The 17,775-nt window shown below is 41.2% G+C and overlaps 1 protein-coding gene across 5 annotated transcripts in view; it reads left to right on the top strand.

The window, feature by feature from the left end:
• The window catches only part of DIP2C (disco interacting protein 2 homolog C), a 308,290-nt gene that overhangs the window by 209,194 nt on the left and 81,321 nt on the right, over positions 1-17,775 (top strand). For all 5 annotated transcript variants that reach the window (XM_030230923.2, XM_030230938.2, XM_030230931.2 and 2 more), the window contains 2 exons: positions 4,760-4,851; positions 8,640-8,750. In XM_030230923.2, coding sequence (XP_030086783.1) covers positions 4,760-4,851; positions 8,640-8,750 — 203 coding nt within the window. The remainder of the gene's footprint in view (positions 1-4,759; positions 4,852-8,639; positions 8,751-17,775) is intronic.

Here is a 17,775-nt window from a genome sequence, read left to right as displayed (position 1 = left end):
ATATTTGACAAAATTATTTGCAGTTAAACTTTGGCAGCCTGGCAGTTGCTGTGCACGGAGATGGGTAAGCACCCACTGGTTTGGCTTTGTTGAGTTACTGCTGTGTGGTTCTGAAAAATGTCCTGAAGACAATCAGGAAATTCATTGTGGTTTGCTTTCTGAGTTTTTTCCCTGATACAGCTTTTCTATTAAAACCTTCTTTACATTCAACACAAACATTTAGTCCTTTTACAGATTTGGAAAGGAAGAGGAAGAGATTTACCTCAGTGTCATGTGGAAAATACCTAATTTTTGTTAACAGATCCCTTTTTGTGTGGTTTTTAACACCTTGTGGTTTCCTGGGTATTAACTGCCTTCACTTGCTAAATTTTATTGCCATCTGAGTAGACTTAAAAAAAAGAAGAGGACTGATTACAAAACATATCATTGCTGATGCAGAGTTTATACTGCTCAACTAAATCAAAACCCCAGTGGCAGGAGGAAAAGGCCTGGCTCCACATGGGTGCCAAGAGTGTTTGTCACAGCTGCCAGAAGGCGAGATGCCATTCTCCATCCTGTCCTTCCCAGCATTCCTGCCCATGTGATGTCTGCCAGATGTGGCTCACATTCAGAGGCAGAGTGGTACTTGCTGTTACTCACTGGACAGTGGGAACTCTGCTCAGTTTGCAAGTGTGTGAAGAAGCTGAAAGGCCTCCCTGCAGCAGCATGCTGCTAGGGCATGGGAGTCTGGCACCAGCACTCTGGCAAAGTGACAGAAGTGGCTGAGTGAAAATCTTTAGAGGAAGATTTATTTCAGTAAATAAGCAATTATAAGTTAGGCAATCATAGATGGACAGAAAAGCTTTGTTTTTTACCGTCTTGTGGAGTTATACAAGATTTTGGAGAGCAGCAGCACAATTAGCAGCTCAGTGGGAGGTAGGAACAAGGTAATAAACTGTAGTAGCAACAAGGTTTGCATCAACTGCCTGTTGTTGGGGTTTTGTTTTCCAAAATTAGCTGGGGGAACTCTACCAGTCTGCTTTGTATGAGAAATGGTTTTGTGACCTGAAAACTGAGGGGTAATTCGTGTTCCTAAACATCCAGTGCCCTGTATTACCCATGGTATGTGTGTGACTGGCAGTCCCAGCACTGCAGAGCCTGGGGCCCTTCCAGAGGGAACCCTTGTGCCTTAAACACCATGGGACACTTCTGTAGATGACATAACAATCCTTCATTTTTTAAATGCATGAAAGTAGCTGTTAGTGTTTGTCTAGTGAGATCAGGGCCTGACAGGCACAAATCCTTTGCTGGTAAGATTTGTTTGGAAGGACCCTGCTGCAGTGGGGATGGGGACAAGAATGTCAGGAGCAGGAGGGCTCACAGGGTGTGGTGTTATGGCAGCAGAGCAGCTCCAGGCTCCAGCTCCTGTGCTCTGCTGCAGAAGGGGCTGAGGCATGTGGCATGGCTGGGAACGAAAGAGGAGCTCTGGCACTGAGCTGGGACACGGGCTGCTCCGCTCACTACCAAATCAAGCTGTTGCTTGAGTTTCCTACATCCTCCCTGCTGTCTTGAAGCCAGCTCAGAAGATTAATGGCAGTGTGTTTATCCAAGGAGGGCTGTGCTTCACTGAACTTGGGCTGAGGACAATGAGGTGTATCCCCGGTGGCCCAACCAGATTTCCTCTGGAGCCCGCGTAACGAAGCGATTTATCCTGCATGGGGATGGGCCCTAAGCCCCAGCTCAGGGTGGCAGCCTTGGCTGGAGCACAGCTGGCCTCCTCACCAGGCCTCCCACTCCCACAGCACAGATGTGGCACTGTGTGCAGGTCACAGCAAGGTCACAGCATCGGGATTTGTGCGAGAGGTTTTAGCAATCGGCTTTTTTCCCAGCAGCGTCAAATCTCTCCAGTGTGCAAAGGAAAAGTTGCTCTGAATTGCAGCCTAGGCAGAACCAAGGAAGGAAACACTTCAAAGATTTCCTTCTGTATAACATCCTCTGCTTCTCAGAGCTGTTATCCTGCAGACGTGGGGTCCTTTGTGATTCTCTTGGTGTCAGGCTGGGGAGGGCAAACAGCCAAGGTGACCAAACAGACCCACGGCTCAGTCCACGTCTGGTCAGAAGTTTGTGCCCCATCCAGAAGCCACTGATCTGCCCTTGATCATCCATACACTCCTAGCTCCAGCCTCTGGCTTACTGCTCCTTTTGTGGCCCTTTTTTAATTTAGTTTTTGGAACACAGCTATATGCCCTGCTACAGAAATTCCAGACTTCCTGTGAACAGTTCAGTTCAGGATCTGCCTGGACTTTGCTCTGCTTGCTCACCAGAGTGCCTGGGGGTCCCTGCCTGCCCCTGGCAGCCCACACTGGAGCAGAGTTGGCAGCAGCTGAGGGCAGGCAGAGCCTGCAAGGGTTGGAGTGACATTATAGAGCTTGGAAGATCTTTGTGTTCCATCCCCTTCCCAGCTGAATGCAAGCAAGCTGCTTCACTCCAGTTTTCCACAGTTTCCTACTTAGAGGCATGTGTGCCTCAGATACTTAACACAGGTTGGTGTCACAGCAGTAAATAGAGAAGGAAAGGGCTGTGGTGGCAGAAAATTCAAGTCTTTTCTGGCCACTAGAACATTGTGACCATTTTTGTGCAGTTCAAAGTGTATTTAAACAGAAAGGTGAGGAAGGCAGTCTTGTATTATCTGTGTCTTAGAAGATGAAATAAAATTTTGGCAATAAAAGAGCATCATAACAAAATGATTGTTTTTAAAACTTATTTAAAACTCTACTAGAAAGTACTCCTTTAAATTTTCTTAGACTTTGAGAGAACCTAATTTCCGCATTTATCAGGACTCTTAGGTGGAGATGATTGTAGTGCATACTGGGCACCTCTGAAAGAAAGCAACTAAATACTGTAATATGAATAGCCCTTCGATTTTTAAAGAAAATATTTGATGGTACATTTGATAGATGAAAAATTAGTGTGACTATGTCACAAATGTAAATTTAAGACTTGTTACAGCTTTAATCTTTAGAGCTCAGACATAACTATTCACGGCAGCTCCTTCAATGTTCATTTCAAGTTTAAAAGTGTTTTGTGTAAAGATGGTTCTCTTTTGCAATTCAGAAATTTTGCCAGGCTTTTGATTTCCATTCTCCAATATTCTGTGTCATTACTAATTGCTCTTTTAAGTTTGTTGCTACTGAAGCTTTAATGTTGAAAAACTTAAGTAAAAAGACTATTTGCTTTCTTAAGGCATCCTTTTTTTATCCTACTCACTTGTCAAGTGTAATTGTAGCAGTAGGGAGGATTTCAAAGACTTTCTTTCCATCAAACGCAGGTAGTTCTGTGAGAGTTAATCCTGCAGACATGCTCCTGTATCTGCGCTGAGTTTCCAGTGAAACAGAATTGTGTTCCTTTCTGAGCAGCAAGACAGTTCAACATGCAAATACTGGTGTAATTTTAATAAAATAAATACTTTGCAAAGCATAGCTTGATGATACTATATTACTGTTTTCATAAGAAATAATTGCATTTAGTACTTTCTCCATAACAAGCAGCAGTGACCCTTCCAATTTTCCATAAGTAGGAAAAAATAGAAAATCTGGCCTTCTCATCTTACTTTATATTTACATCAGATTTGCACTTAAAAATGATTCAGTAGTATTGCATTTTATAAGCAGGATGTGGAGGTTCTTATTTTAGCAACTGCTTGGCTCAGTTATAAATAGCAGCAGTGCATGTTTGGGGCCTGAACTGCTGAACTCCATAGGTAAGCTGTTGTCAGAACCCATTATGGTTTCAGTTATTGCTGGGCATGAATTAAAGATTTGTTACTGTCAGAATGAATAGTGCTTAAAGGCAGCACCTGGGGCCAGCCAGGCACAAGGGCTGCTAAACTGGGTGTTGTTCACATGGAAGTAACAAGGTCTCTAAACAAAGGGCATCTGGGAGAGCAAAGATGCCAATCACTGAAGGATTAATGAAAGACCTGTAATGTGGGCAAAGAAGTTTTGGGGTGAGAATTTTTCTTTATTGAATATTGGGGACTTGGTAAGGATTAGATAAGAGTGGTGCTGGGAAGGTGAAAAAAGGGAGGAGAGAGACAGTAAGGAGGGGTGACTGGGACAAGTGAAATGAATGAGAGAAGGGAGGGTGTGGGAGCAGGTGAGAAGGAAAAAAACAAGTTAAATGGAAGAAGGCCCAGGATTAAAAGTGAAACAGCCCCATGGATGTGCTAAGGTTCAGAGGGTCCCTGCTGCTTCAGTGTGCCCCTTTGGCTGTGGGGTGTTTTATGTTTGTTGGGGTTTTCTTTTCTTTGGTTCTGCTTCTTGGGACTCCTTTCCTTTTTCCTTGGTGAGAGAATTGCTGTGCTCAAAACAGAACATCAGCCTTGAGGCCAGTCTTGAAATGTGCTGTAGCTCCACCTTGCTACAGCTAAGGTGTTGGGGTGATGCCTGGACTTGATGGTGTACCAGCCCCTTCTAACAGATAATTTCAGAGTCCAGATCCAGTTTTCTCCAAAGTAAAACACTTCTGCCATAAAGAAAGCTATTCTCACTTTTCTTTTTGTTTTTAAAGTGCTGCTGTCTTGAAAAAAATAAGTTCAAAGAAAACTTCTGATAAGTATTTAAATATTTCCAGTAGTCCCAGTAGTGGTGTCATATTTAGTTGGAAAACTAATATAAATGTTCCTACTGTGTGTTTCCAACTTCTCAGGTATTCTTTCTCTTTAATAATCTTGTAAAACATAAGAATTTTTATATTAATTTTGAAAATTTTGTGTTAATAGGCAAACTTTGGACCAGAAGTATGAAGGTTGCTTACAATATACTACACAAATTAGGCACAAAACAAGAACCAATGGTACGACCTGGAGACAGGGTGAGTATCTCAATGGTTGTTTGTAATAGTTCAAATCCAATATTGACAAAGAGAGAATGAGGTATTTGGGATGCTCAGAGGAAGTTAGTGAAGTGAAATAATGGGGTGTGGGACAGGGTGAAATCTGTTGTTTCCTCCCTAAGACTGATCATTCAGACAGATGTTTTGACCTGCATATTTTCAGTAACCTGAGCTGGTACCCCCTGAACTTGAAGTTGTGGCAACATCAACAATAAACATTCCCACTGAAAGTGATTTTTGGACATTGAACAACAGTCTGTTTAGCAAAAGCTCGCTTATGGAGCCTGGAGGTGTCATGTGGATAAAAAACTGACTTACTAATGACTTTGTAGTAGTTGAGATGGTAGAAACAGAAGAAGCATTTTGGAGGACAAAGACAAGCAAAGTCAGCACATTTTGGCAGCTAGTTGAATGAATAAATGACACTCTCTGGTAACAGAGAGAATATTTCCATTCCTGGTTCTGACTCTGATGCAGCTACTGCTAGGGGCTGAATCTAAGTAGATGGATAAAGCCCACAGAGAGCAAGACTTGCAGAGGTAGCACTTGAAGATGTTAAATGAAGACAAGAATGTCCTATGGTTTTGCTAACAATGTACTTACAAACCTGCCCCTTTGCCAAGGCTGGCTTAGCCTGCTGCTCATTTTCTCTGCCAGAGTGTGTATAGAAAATTCCACAGGTCCCATTCCAGTTTGGATCTAAGCCATGGAATGGATATTCCAGAACAAATTTGTCAGAAATACAAATTTCAGTCCTGCCCTAGTGCTCCGAGTTGTGAGTGTGGGATTAAGTTTCCCCCTCCAGTGTCTGATTGCAATTCTCAAACTGTTGTTTCACTTGATCCTCTTGTGCCACGTGTGAGAAACGTCTGCTTGCATTACACAGGTCTTAGGGCTTCAAAAATGAAAGCATGCATTAATGCTTCCCAGAAGGAAAAAAAGAGGAAAAAACCCAAAAGTGGCAGTCCTTCCTGTGTTTCTTTTTGAAATAAATCATAAAGAAATTAACTAAAGGATCTCTACATCCTTAATCTAAATTGCTTCCTACAATGGCATTCAGCCAGGACTAGGATCTGAAATTCTCTTTTACTTGACTTACAAGTGTGTCTCTAAGCAACAGCAGAAGCAGAAAGTTATTCAAGTGTACACATCAAAACAGTCCACCCAGAAATCTCCAAAAGAATAAAGTTCACCTACAGGCAATGTGCATCTCTCCTTATTTACTGTGTGCTGCCTGCCCATCTTCATAGTCATTTTCTGCAGCAGTCATTGGCATCTCCTAACATTAAGAAAGGATTTGTGGATAGTTCAGGCTGGAAACTGGAAGTTTAGCAAGCACAGGACATGTAAGGCACAAATTGCAGCTCATCTAAAATAAGTCAGCCTAGATTAGAGTGAAACAAATGTTTGTAGCTGAGTGCTGAAAGCATATGCTTTGTGTTGTAAAAACATCTTGCCTGGCATCCCTGTGTAACAGGAATGTGATCATTTGAGGCAACTTCACATTGAAGATGAGGTGTTACAGCACTTCTGATGCTCTAGGCTGTGATTCTGGCTGTTACACCCCTGTTGTAATAACAAAAAAGCTTTCTGACCTCTTTGAAGGTGACTTTATTCTAAGTAATGTGTGTTGTGCGACAACACTTAAAGGCAGTTTTAAATGCTAAATGAAATACAGGCACATATTTCTGGTCTTTCCAAGAGAGAATGTATTTGTTTCCTTATTTTGATATATATAAAATAGTTTATATTTTCCCTTTAAAAACAACTTCTGTCAATACAATCTGTTTTTCATGACTACCATTACCTCACCTCTTAGGTTCTTTGTCTGAGCCAAAAAGTAAATGAACGTGCCTGCATCTCCTTCCTTGTTTCTGGTATTATACGTGGCAAAGTGCATTTGCCTTCTATAGTAACTTCAGAAATTTAACCTTGCATCACCCCAGACAGCTGCCTGGAAATTAATCTTGCTCTCTGAAATATCTACTAGCTAACCAGATTCTCATCTGCTAATGTACACTGTATGATTTTGTTCCTTCAGCCCTTTTTGCTTTTACACACATTATTTATTTATTTGGTACAAGTTTGTTAGTGATTAATGTTTTTTGGAGAGGAAGTTAATGCCTCATTCCCACTGGACTTCAGTGAGATTTTTTTCACCTCTGTCAGCTCCTTTTCAAAGATTCCCAGCCAAACCTTCACTGCCTTTATGTAAGCAAAGACCAATACAAAACCTAAGAACCCTCAAAGTATATTTTGGGATCTTTCAGATGTTTGCTGGGCTCAGCAATCTCTATCATCCCCCCACCCCCCATGCACCTGGCAAAATCCCTGTATTTCCATTTGCATATAGTAAGCTCTGCAGAGCCATCTCCAGCATTTGGATTGCTTAATGTGCAAGTATCCAGAAGAAGTAGCAATGAAGAATTATGAGGTTAAAGTCTTCAGCTTAAAATCCAGAGATATTTTGGACCAATTTGACAAGGCTGGTTAGATTTCTTCTAGTTTGAAGAAATTGAGTTGATGTGTTGAAGGTGTCTACCTTTGAAGCCCTGTGAAAATTCTGGGAACACTTACAATCTCCTGTAACTGAACCTTGGAGCATACATGGAAACATCATGGTTTTACTTCAACAAAACTTCAGTGGATGTTGAAGCAGTCAAAACTCAGGAGCTGCTTGGTAGTTTCAGCAAATGGCAAGGAGCTGTGATAATACACCCTTGTCCTGTGTGTGAGCCCATGGAAAAGAGGTTTGGAATCATTTGCCATGCCTTTGCATGCCACTGCAGTTGAGTGTGCAGGAGTTACCAGCTGTGTTACAGCTGTTTAGGACGTGAGCTGAGAATGCTCATCTGCCTGAACTGGAATAAAACCACAGAGAGGATCCAGCCACTGAGGCCATTCACCAGTGAGGGCAGTCCTGTTCCTGCCCTTCCAAGGAGAGCTGGGGGCTCTCTGAAGTGGCTGAATCCTCAGCAGGGCTGGGACCCCTCCCTTTTCCTTTCCCTTTGCCGTGGAGGATCTCAGGCATTGTCCTGCCTCAGGCACGGCCTGCAGGAGTTAAGCTGCACAGCTCAGCACCTACTGAGCATTCTGGTGATTGGTTTTGGCATTCTTTTATCTAAATAATTCCCCAGCCCTAGCCCTGAAGCTGTTAAGTTCAACAAATCCACACCTAGGTTGGCATGTGATAAGGCCAGCTCTGGATGTGACATTTGCTTCTAGATACCAGTTTTTTGTGTGTACACAGCACACAGAAACTTTACACTGGGACAACAGGACAGTCCTGGAACAAAACTGCTGTATGAGGCAAAGTGTAGTGAAGCAAAACAGTGTGTTAGTGATTGGCATAATGACATCCTAAGTCTGGGTAATTTGATTTGGTCGCACATATGCTTCAGTTTTGTAACTTCAAACAAATTATTACATGAGAATCTAAAATCCTTCTAATTCCATTTAGTTAGGTTATTTAACACTGCTAAAGCAATCAGTTAATTCAGATGAAAGGTTCAGATGACATGTTGTCAATGTAGTAAACAATGCAGCATGAAAATATTTAACTACATCCTAAGTGAAAATATTCATAAAAAGAATATTTATCAGAATAAATTCTTTCTGATTCCTCATTCATCTGTTATTAGGCATTTGAATAGCAGTCTTAGAAGTGCTCCAGTCTCACCTGCATCCAAAAGGAAGCATGGAAACTCCAATTACCATGATCTGACACCTAGGATAAAACATTTTTAATGTAAATTTCTCTCTTTCAGGTAACCCTGGTGTTTCCTAACAATGATCCTGCTGCTTTCATGGTGGCATTTTATGGCTGCTTGCTTGCAGAAGTTGTCCCCGTCCCTATTGAAGTGCCACTTACAAGAAAGGTGGGGAACTCAGTTTCTGCTTTTTACTCCATTTTAGCACTTACATCAGAATAAATCACAACTGAACACAGCTTTTGAGTACTTTTTTGTGGTTAGCTAGCTCTGGATATGAGGATACCAAGATAGTGCTGTGTGGTGAGTTATATATAGTTCCTTCTGTTTTGTGATAGAAAATCTGAAGATGTGCTTGCAGTTTCAGCAGATGCAGGTCTGCATGGAAAATGAGAGGAATATTTTACAAGAGAACAGCTCTGCCAGTCATAGATGGAGTACCTTTGTTGCCTTTTAAAGCCTTCTGGTGTTGGCCACTGACAAAGAATCATTGGCAACAACTGCTGATTTTCCACCTGTCCCTGCAACCCAAGCTGTTATAATGCCACTGATGCTGTGTGTGCTACTTCAAAGCTGTTATGGAAATGCCTTCTCCTGTGTCTATATGTGCATAAGTGTCCCAAAGCTTCTGTCACCATGGCCACCTCTGCCAAGGGTGGCACTTGAACAAAGTGCCAGGAGTTCTTGCCGCAGAACATACATTCATAGAGAAAACTGACCACTGCTGATCAAATGCATTTCACATCCAGTCTTGGTTCAAAGGTACAACCACATATCCCAGAGAAGTGTTAGGAGACAGCTAGAGCAGTTCCAGCTGGAAGGAGTGTCTGGGGGCAGTGAGGGATGGAGTGAACCACAGCTGCATCACTTAGATGGTTCTGCAGAATCTGAGGATGTATGCCTTGAAGGCTGTAAGTACAGCAAAATGTATTTATTAATTACAAGGGTTGGTTTTGGTCATATCCCCTTAATTTGCCATGCCTGGCTGTTCCCACATACCCCTTGTATAATCACTCTTTTATTAGCTAGCACTGGTAATGCCTTACTTTAATTATTTGGTCTGGGCTTATCCACACAAAGAGTGTTCTCTAATCTTTGCAAGTTTTCTTTTTAAAGTGAATTGTTTTGGAAAATGTTGACTGAAGCCATGAGATGCCAAGCAAAAGCCTGAGCAAAGGCCTGCTTTGGTCACATTTTCAATGTTTCAAGGGCTTTTCTTTGAAATGTTCCAGTGTTAGAGTACTCTGGAACAGAAGCTCAAATCTTTGTTTCATGGACAGGAACTCTCCCTTTCAAATGAAAGCCATGGAAACAAGATTGTAAGCCCTCACAAAGTCTTTGCAGTTTGGACATCTCACACAACCAATTAACAGCTCAAAATATCTAGAGATTCCTTCCTAAATGAACCTGCTTGAGCCTTTCTCACCTCTGGGAAGCTGAGTTGGCCTCAGCATTTCTCCATTACAGTCACACATGTCCCAGCCATCATCTGCGGTGCCATGGTGAAACCAGAAGGTGTCAGGGAGAGAAGGAGTGGGAGCAGGAGGAGAGGGCATTTGATAAACTGGTGAAGGAGGAGAGAGAGATGGAGGAAGGGAGTGGATCAGACAGCAAGAGACCATGATCCAGCTGAGCAGACTTGAGAGCCACGGAGCAGAAGGACCAAGGGAAAGAGGAGACAGGATGTGCCCCAGCCTAAACTGTCTGAGACTGGGGGAAAGATGCAGGAGAGCTGGAAAGGCCATGCAAGGGGAGAGGATGGGACCTCAGCCACCCTGCCTGCTTTGGGGAGTAGGGTTATGCTGTTTCATTGTAAAATGATGCATTTGGGAGCACTGAGAGGTGGGCATGGCTGTGGAACAAGGATGGTGATTTTAGTAGAAATGTTTGCATTGGGCTCTCGTTGTGCCTTCACATCTGAGGGCAGTGCATTCAGTCTGAGCAGTTGCATAACATGGTGCATTATTTTGATAAAAACCAGAGATTTTATATGCATCAACAAAATAAGGCCAGCAGAATATGTACATTTTAAGATCTTAGCCTGCTCAAATGGGTAAATCCGCATTTGTTCCATGAAATAAATAAAGAAACAACATGGTTTTGAGGGTTAAAAAATCTAATATGTCTTTCCCTGTTACTATTCTCTGAGGTCTAATGACATTTTAAAGCACATAGATAGGTGTAAATTTGATTTATTTTGGAACATCTGATACCACATCCACCCAGTAAACTATAAAATCCAGCTGTCCAAGTAAATACTCTGTGTCAAATGAATAACTTACCCTAATTTGGCTGCACGTCTTGGGTGTTTTTTTTTTAAATATGTATCCATATATGGATATATAAATATACAGTTACACATGTGTGTGTGTGTGTATATATATATTTATATAAAGGAATTTCTACAGACTCAGACTGTTTATCTTTTGCCACAATGTTTAAATATTAGATTAATAACACAATAACAGAGATGTCAGTTAAAAAAGCAACATGATCCATACTCTATAAATAAAGCTATGCAATCTCACAGCATATACTATTTCAAATATCTTTGCATTTGTTTATATGGAAAGGCAACTGGAGTGGAAACAATGAGATGAAAATCGTGTTCTGAGTAGTCCCAGAAGGAATACCTCTGCCTGGTCAAATGGCAGTGGATTGCTTCTGGCATCCGTGGGAAGATGTCATTCCTGTCATCACACAATGGCCTAGACTGTTCTTTTATGCTTTCCCATTATTTGTTCTCTGTTCTGCATGCCTCAGAACATTCTGGCAGTGGACATCTTTTGGGTTGCTTTCTGGAAGACAGAGATGAGAACTAGCAAATAGACCAGCAATTATATTTTATATTATACTATAGGCTTACAGAATAATAAGCTGATACAGGATAAGCTACTTCAGGTAGTTATATTAGCAGCCATTTTTAATATTTAAAGTTTGTACTAACAGCTTTAATACCGTTCTACATTTTCATAAAGAAGAATGTTTCACAGCTCTGTGCAGAATTTTGTCCCTGGCAATTTAAAACTGAGCAGTAATTTTTTGCAGCCAGGTAGACTCTTGCCTTATAGATTACTCTGCAGACATCTGTACCCACATGGAAGCAGCTTTTGCTTTACCAGCATATAGATCTTGTGTGTGTTCTCTTTTTTGTTTTTAGTATAACTGTTATTTTTTTAAGATTTTGATGGGATTTTTTTCCCAGTTCACTATTAGGTGAAGGTCCATCTTGCCTTGCTCTTTCCTTCTGTGTGCCACCTTTATGTTGAGAGAGTACCTAGAATACCCCCAGGACTTCAGGGATGTGTGACCTGGCATCTGGGATGGATTGTCTGACCATCCAGCAGCCATGCAGCATTCTCCAGTTTTATTCCCAGAAAGCTTCCTAGTGTTTGGCAAAGGAAAATTGGAAATTGGAGTTCCTGCAGCATGGTTTTGGCTCTTTGGATTTGGGACATCTGATCTAAAATTAAGAACCTAAATCCCAAACCAACTCTTCATTCTAAAAGCAGCAGCCAGGGGTTCTAACAATAGAACAAGCAGAATTTTTATTTCTCCTCCTTTCCCTGAATTTGGTACCATTGCAATGCCTTTATCATCAGCACTCCCCAAAATTGTTAGAGCTAATCCTCATCCCTTCATTTATGGGCTCTGTTCCCTCAGAATGGTGTTCCTCTCTCAAAATTTGCTTATGATTCCCAAACATTAGCAAACAATGTGTCCTATTCAGTATCTCTTCCTTCAGATCTGCCACTTTTGTTAATCTTGTCTGAAGCTGGAGTGTTACAAACCCTTTCATTGCATGTGGGATATGACATGAGTTGCAAACTATGTCATAGAATGTCCTGTCAAAGTAGATGAGATGGGAGTTTCAACATGTTGAGTTCTAGTTCAAACAGTGATTTACTGTGTCCCTCATGCAAAGATTTTAAAATAAGGGTTTGATTTCTTTTTCTTTATATTTTTTAGGTCAATGTTTTTTTCCATTTGATCGGCGCCGTGAAAAATATTATTATTCTGCTCTGATACAGTCAGGGGTGTTAATCAGTTTTAATCTAAAAATAACATTTTTGTCCTCCAAGCACATTCACAGTTATGCTCAGTCACATGCTGTGAACATAGGAAGAAATCTATCCCTCACAGATCTTCATGGCCTCCTTATCATGGGCAGAATTTGTAGCAGGGTGTGTGTGACATGAAAGCATGTAAAAATTAATTTCTCACTCAAAATGCTATTTCCTAGCCCATTAGATTTAATGCTATGTGTGCTTCCAGCAGGCATTTCTGTACTTTTCCAGATGCTGGCTCTCACAGTGTGATTGGAAGAATTGCGTATTGTCCCACTCCAGGACACTTGAGGTTTTTTTAAAGGATGCTTCATACAGAGTAAAAACTGGTTTTGAGGAGCTCTTTTTATTAAATCCTGAAAAGTTATGAAAGCTTTAACAGTAGCCAGGGAGGTATATCTCTTCCAAGAGAGTGAAATTGTCCCAGTCATATCTTTCTTTAAAAGAAGTATTCTAGTCTGAAGGAAATACACCTTGACATCTTTCCTAGTGTTTCAGGGCTCGAGATAAAATGAGCTTTGCTTTCTCTCAGCTTTACTCATTGTAGGACTGTAGTGTGCCAGTAACACTGGAGCTCTACCTGCTTTTGAACAGCTTTTGACAATGCATCTCGTCCTCCTCTGCATTTAAAATATCTACAAAATATTTGTCTGTTCCTTTCAGTGGTATAATCTTCCAGTCCTTCCAAAGAATGTAAGTTCCCTGAGCCCCACCTGAGCCCTCTGTGCAAACTGCTGGGCCCTGCAAGCCCTGTGCCTGTCTATTCTTCTTCCTACCCTTCAGCAGTGGAGCACCAAGTCCTTGCTCAGTTTGCCACAGTGAATCTTAGATCCTTTGAAGTCTGTGTTTCCTTATTATATTTTCAAGGTTAGGAAATGGTAATTTCCTGGACAGAATATTGTATTTCATGCAGTGTCCACTGCCAAAAATAACATTGTCTTGCTTTTATTAAGATTTTTGGACGTTAAGATGCTCATAGTTGCAGATTTCACATGCAAATTGCAGGCAGATATCAAAGCTGTTGTCTGAGGAGACAGTTAATTTCTTCATCTTAAAGCTGGGTATGAAGATTGTGTCTGCACTGTGTTTAATTTTTACTGAGGTCTTTGTGTTTTTTTAAAAAATAAGGTTTCCTTGATGCCTCTTTTGGCTCAGAACTGGTGATGCTTGGCCTTTACATCTGATCATTGCCCTGCTTGTTCTTTACCAGCAAATTGTTGTTAGGGTAAGGGCACTGGAGCTCAAATAAGCATTGTAACAGAAACAAGATTAGTTCAGTCTGTGATGCTCCACCACATAACTCTCATTTTGAAAGCAGTCTGGGATTTGCAAGTGAACAGAAGTAACCTTTATCAGGCCAACCTTTGCACAGGCTGTCTCTTCCTTCCTTATTAGATAAGGACATGCACTCTCACTCACGGAGACAGGATCATCACTGGTTTCCTTCACACTGGTACTCTCACAAAGCATTAGAGAAATGACATTAACAGCATGCTGAAATGCAACCACACGTGGGACTTTTTTTATCCTGACAATGAATTATCACTCTGCAGCAGGAAGAAGACAGTTTGCCTCCAAGTACTGGTGAAAACCTTTAGGGAACCTTTAATAAAAGTCTGTAGAGAACTTTGAATGGCTGCCTACAGCAGGGAGGATTTCTGGGTTGCTTCATCTGAAAGATTGATCTCTCTAGGTGTGTGCAGACACAGTCTAAAGCTATGCACACCTCAATTTTCATACCCCAGCAAGTGCTGTGCCTTCACGAAATGTAAAGTGATAGTTCCAAAGTCAGCAGTTGGTCTCAAACTTCATGCCACAATACCTCAGCTCTGTGTTTGCCTTCCACCTGCATTACATGATACTTCAGACTGTGAGTTGTGGAGGGTTTGACAGTGACCATCTCTGGCAAGTCTCTGCCTGTCTGCAGTTGGGACTGCACTCAGTTTTTTCACCTGGTCTCTACCAGCTCCCTGAGGTTTCTCCTACCCCCACAACATTCAGCAAAATAAAGTGGGGGGTTGCCAAGTAGCAGATAACCAAAATAGCAAGTAACACTTCTAACAAACCAGTGTGTCCTGAAAATCTATTCCTTCACAGGTAGGAGATTGATTTTACCTAGAGGGGAAGAGGATTTGGGGATTTTTGGCAGAATATTATTCCATTGTGTCACTTTGCAACTTACAAAGTAGTTTTCACCATTGCAACCATTCCTTTCACATTACTCAAAAGGCAGGCCAATAGTTTATCTGTCAAATCTGTAAAAATCACTGCTCTTAAAGTCAGTAGCCCTTTTTGTGGCCAACATGTAAACTTTGACAGCCTCAGGCAAAGGATTGCACTTTTAGCTCAGACTCAGTTTTCAAACACAAGTCTTGCCCAAGGTCCTCACTGTTGTGGGCCTGTCATGCTGAGGTATGAGGAGCAGCAAACACTTGTGTTTACATGGTTGAGTGTGTGAGGAACATTGTGGTGTGTCTGTGGGATGTAAAAAGGTTTCAGATCTTCCACCTCCTGGCTGTCAGTCCAGTATCCCAGCACCACTGAGCAGTTAGAAACAAGTTCTGTGGGGGACCAGTTATCACAGAACAACCTATATGGGGCAAGGAATGTCAACCCCTTCTTCATGTCTCAGTTCTCTGCAGTAGTTTTAGATTCTGGGTCAAGATGGAACCACCAGAAGCAGGCAGAAGGTGAGGATAACTATTTATGAGGCATGAGAGTGAGACTGAAGGTGGAATTGATGGACACTAAGTAGGAGACCTCCAGAAAGCTTCATTGGGTTCATACTGCAAAATCCTCAACTGGAGCTCCTGTGGCCCTTGAGAAGAGGGTCTTTCACAGCATCTCTGCTTCAGCATCTTGATTTGCCTTTGTCTTGCAAGGCAGGATTTATTGTGGCCACCAAAGCATGGTGAGGGATTTGAAAGTCTGTGAAACACACTGCCTGTGCCTGGTGAAAGTCTTCCCATCTCCTGTGGCAGTGTTACATCACATGAGATTGTTCAGTCATGTTTTCCTTACAATGGAAAGAATATCTGTTCAGAAAAGAATAGGGTGAAGATTTTAATAAGGTGTGCTGTCCTGATGTAAAGCAGTGTGCTATTCCAAACTGTTACATGTGCATAGATTGTATTAAGAAATCTATGTATGTGTGTGAACTGCTACAAATGAATGACTAATATTTATGTGAACATCCTCTAAGGCAGTCCATATGGCACCAAGGGAAAGCATAGTCATTCTTTCTTGTATTATCTAAAAACCTCTGCACTGTTAATACAAGTTTCTTTTTTCTGTTCTGTTCTGTTCTGTTCTTTTGCTTGCAAAAGAGTTTGACAGGTGATTTCTTAGCTAAAGCATCCCCCATGGTATGGGCCATGGTATGCTGATGCTTGAGGATCCACACTTTCTACTGGTTTCCTTATGTTAGATTTCTTAATGGAATTTGTTAGGTTAATTTCTGTTTACAAAGTTCAGCATTAAATGGAATTTCATTGCTTGAGAATTGGCATTTTCTTGATACAGTGGTGAAACAATTTGTAGCAGTCTTTTATAGGATATACAGTTACAACAACATTGTAATTTAAAATTGAGATCAATGCAGTTGCTGCATTCAGTTATAAAATTTATATGCCATTTTTAATTGGTAGTTAGAAATTCATACATATGTTAGTGAACATTTACTAGATTAAATTTAATAGGAAATTTTGAGCAATGGTAGTATGAATCTGATATTTTAAGGAACTCATGACCTCCCTTTATAGATGATAGAGTAGCAGGTCTCAGAAGCTGTGCTGACAAAGGAGTGGTGTTCTCCATGGAGCACTCCAGCCTTCCTCTTCCTGCCATTCCTTTTGCAGGACCCTCAGGAGAGCCATCCCTCCTGCAGTGCTCAGGCACCCACATTTCCTTCCTCTGAGCAGACTCCAAGAGGGGAGAGAGGTCTCATCCTCATGTAGAACCAGGATTAGAACTTGCTAAGTGCTTGGCCCATAGGCTTGACAACAGAGATATGGAGGAGCTGACATGAGAGTCAGTGAGGACAGTAATTAATGCTGGGCAAAGCCCATTAAGTCCTGGAAGCCCCACTGGTGCAGGTGTGGTGAGGCCAGCAACATGCTCCCCAAAGTTGTTCATGGAGACACCAGTATTGTTCTCTGTTGTTCAATGAATACTCTCATTGTCTGGTTTTATATGGGCAAAGGTGATACACAAGCTTAAGTTTAAAAAGCCTTGCTGAAAAAAATGCCTTTTCATTTTTTCCCTGGTGTTATAAACATTCTGGCTATAATAAGCAAAAGCAAATACAATAATTCTGGATAGAAGGAGTTATATAGCATAGACTTTGACAGATCAGTTAATTGTCTCACATTGCTTGCTCAGCTATCAAAGTTGTGATAATTGCTGCCATATACATATTTTGAGGTGGTATGGAAAAATAAGCTTTTGCTTTTCCTCTGTTCTCACTGCTTCTCCATTTGAGATGGTTTTATATGACTACATAAAAATTGCATTAGTCAGGCTCTGGGGCTTTCTTTCCATCATACAATTTTTGTTTTGAATAAATCAATACATTAAGGCAACTGTTCCATGTTTCTAGTTGTTTCCATTGTTGAGTGTGCTCTATGGTTGATTTGGAAGATGTTTTAATTTGATCTTTTGAGTCTCTTTAGGCAGTTTTCAGTAGAATTATTCTGTGAAGAAAGGGTTAATATTTCAATGTGCATTTACATGTAGGGCTTTGCCCTGTTGGAGAGATGTAAAGTTCATAAAAGAGTAATGACAAGACACTATACATAAAGCAGATGTAATGCTGTAGAAGCACAGCATCTCCTCAAGAACAACTGTGGCCTAGACTGGGAAATCATTACATGACTTCTTAATCTCACTGCTTCTATCCCCTTGATGAAAGTAAAATGTAATGAGCTTACTCTAATGGGCACTTGACTGTATGTGGTGCTCCTGAAATGTGCCTGCAACTACTCAATTAAATGCTTATTGACAAATCAGGTTAGATCAGCATAAACACTATACACCCATCATAACATCCTAATGGTTGAAAGCTTTCTCCAGGTGGAAGCATCTGTAATCCGTATTATTTCCTAGAATTGTCACAAAATCACAGAATG

This window comes from Serinus canaria, chromosome 2 (assembly GCF_022539315.1).
Source record: "Serinus canaria isolate serCan28SL12 chromosome 2, serCan2020, whole genome shotgun sequence".
Taxonomy (NCBI): domain Eukaryota; kingdom Metazoa; phylum Chordata; class Aves; order Passeriformes; family Fringillidae; genus Serinus; species Serinus canaria.
This window is presented reverse-complemented; position numbering and strand designations above follow the sequence as displayed.